This window comes from Colobus angolensis, unplaced genomic scaffold (assembly GCF_000951035.1).
Source record: "Colobus angolensis palliatus isolate OR3802 unplaced genomic scaffold, Cang.pa_1.0 Scaffold74, whole genome shotgun sequence".
Lineage (NCBI taxonomy): Eukaryota > Metazoa > Chordata > Mammalia > Primates > Cercopithecidae > Colobus > Colobus angolensis.
The window spans coordinates 10,475,440-10,477,901 of NW_012121154.1; the positions used below are offsets into that span (position 1 = coordinate 10,475,440).

Genomic DNA, 2,462 nt, shown 5'->3' on the forward strand with positions numbered 1-2,462 from the left:
AAAAAAAAAAAAAAAAAAAAAAAACACGCACACACAGAATAGACAAAGAACCAACTCCCAGGGCACACAGTAAAAGCTGTACTATATTATAAACTTTTTAAATGGTTATAATTGGTATCCTTATGACCTAAAACTGTCACTGAAGTTTCCTTTCTCATCTATGCTTTTCTGTATATTTGTTTAATTGTGATACAGGAAAGCAAGACAAATAGTTGTAATGAACATACTTACTGACAGATCTGAAAGTTTTGGGTCGGAGAAGACAACCACGAAAATTCAAATGCAGCACATTTAAACGCCACCTTTGCAGAGTAGACAGTATATATTTATCTGGAATCACATTTTTCACTGTGGAAAAATCAATCTAAAAAGAATAAACAAAATGCATTAAGAAATGAGAAAGTCCCCAAAAACAATTGCAACAAAAACAATAATAGACAAATGTGACCTAACTAAAGAACTTCTGTACAGCAAAAGAAACTATCAATGAAGCAGACAGACAACCTACAGAATGAGAGAGAATATTTGCAAACTATGCATCCAACAAAGTCCTAATATCCAGAATCTATAGGGAACTTAAATCAACAAGCAAAAACAACCCCATAAAAATAGGCAAAGAACATGAACAGACATTTCTCAAAGAAGAAATACAAGTGGCCAAGAAACAGATGAGAAAATGCTCCGCATCATTATCAGATAAATGCAAATTGAAATCACAATGAGATCAGGCACAGTGGCTCATGCCTGTAATCCCAGCACTTTGGGAGTCCAAAGTGGTGGATCACTTGAGGCCATGAGTTCAAGACGAGCCTAGCCAACATGGCAAAACCCCATCCTTACTAGAAATACAAAAATTAGCCAGGGGTGGTGGTGCACGCCTGTAGTCCCAGCTACTCGGGAGGCCAAGGCACGAGAATTGCCTGAACCTGACAAGTGGAGGTTGCAGTGAGCTAAGATTAGACCAATGCACTCTTGCCTGGATAACAGAGCAAGACTCTGCCATGAAAAATAAAAGATATTGTCTCATACCAGTCAGAATGACTATTTTTTTTTTTTTTTTTTTTAGACAGAGTCTTGCTCTGTTGCCGGACTGGAGTGCAGTGGCATGATCTCGGCTCAGCTCACTGCAACCTCTGCCTCCCAGGCTCAAGCGATTCTCCTGCCTCAGTCTCCTGAGTAGCTGGGACTACAGGCGCATGCCACCACGCCCAGCTACTTTTTGCATTTTTAGTAGAGACAGGGTTTCACCAGGTTGGTCAGGATGGTCTTGATCTCTTGACCTCATGATCCGCCCACCTGGGCCTCCCAAAGTGCTGGGATTACAGGTGTGAGCCACCATGCCCGGCTCAGAATGGTTATTATTAAAAAGTCACACAACAACAGATTCTAGCAAAGTTGCGGAGAAAAGAGAACACTTATACACCATTGGTGGGAATGTAAATTAATCTAACCACTATGGGAAGCAGTCCGGAGATTTCTCTAAGACCTTAAAAACAGAGCTACCATTCAACCCAGTAATCCCATTACTGGGTAAATATCCAGAGAAAAATAAATCATTCTACCAAAAAGACACATGCACTCATATGTTCATCTCTGTGTTATTCACAATAGCAAAGATGTGGAATCAACCACATATTTAATCAATAGTACATCAAATAAAGAAAAAGTGGTAGACATACACGACGGAATACTGTATAGCCATAAAAAAGAATGAAATCATGTCCTTTGCAGCAACACAGATGGAGCTAGAGGCCATCATCCCAAGCAAATTAATGCAGAAGCAGAAAACTAAATACTGCATGTTCTTACTTATAAGTGGAAGCTAAACATTGAGCATACACAAACATAAATATGGGAGCACATCTGCATATTTATGTGGACTATTGGAAGGTGGGGGCTGGTTTAGAAAAACTACCTATTGGGTACTATGCTCACTATCTGGATAATGGAATCTGTACCCCAAACCTTAGCATCACATGATATTCCCAAGTAACAAACCTGAGCATGTACCCCTTATATCTAAAACAAAAGTTGAAATTATTTGAAAAGAAATAAGATCTGTTTCATGTAAAAATTTAAAATATTTTAAAGCATCTAGTACTAAAAGCTCTTCATCACATCATTTCCAGACAGAAAAAAAAACTGAAATGTTAGTTTGAATGTTCTATTTAGTACAGTATGGAAATTTCAACACATACACACATACATTTTTGCTTGTTCCCAAAAATGATTTGAGTTGGCTGATAAAAATATAGTAAATTAGGATAAAAAATGTAAATGCAAAATGGTTTCTTGACATATAAGATAATGTTCAGTCTCTCTTGTGAGTTGAGATACATAAATTAAAATAACAATGTGATATCAGATATAAAAAAAAAGTATAGGCCTGGCATGGTGGTTCATGCCTATAATCCTAGCACTTTGGAAGGCCAAGGCGGGCGGATCACCTGAGGTCAGGAGTT

At 38.0% G+C, this 2,462-nt stretch overlaps 1 protein-coding gene across 5 annotated transcripts in view; it reads right to left on the reverse strand.

The window, feature by feature from the left end:
• FBXL13 (F-box and leucine-rich repeat protein 13) overlaps positions 1-2,462 on the reverse strand; it is a 317,665-nt gene that overhangs the window by 196,540 nt on the left and 118,663 nt on the right. For all 5 annotated transcript variants that reach the window (XR_001000225.1, XM_011927739.1, XM_011927738.1 and 2 more), the window contains one exon: positions 232-364. Coding sequence is in view for 4 of the 5 variants with exons in the window: in XM_011927739.1 (XP_011783129.1) it covers positions 232-364 (133 nt within the window). In the remaining variant the exon portion in view is untranslated. The remainder of the gene's footprint in view (positions 1-231; positions 365-2,462) is intronic.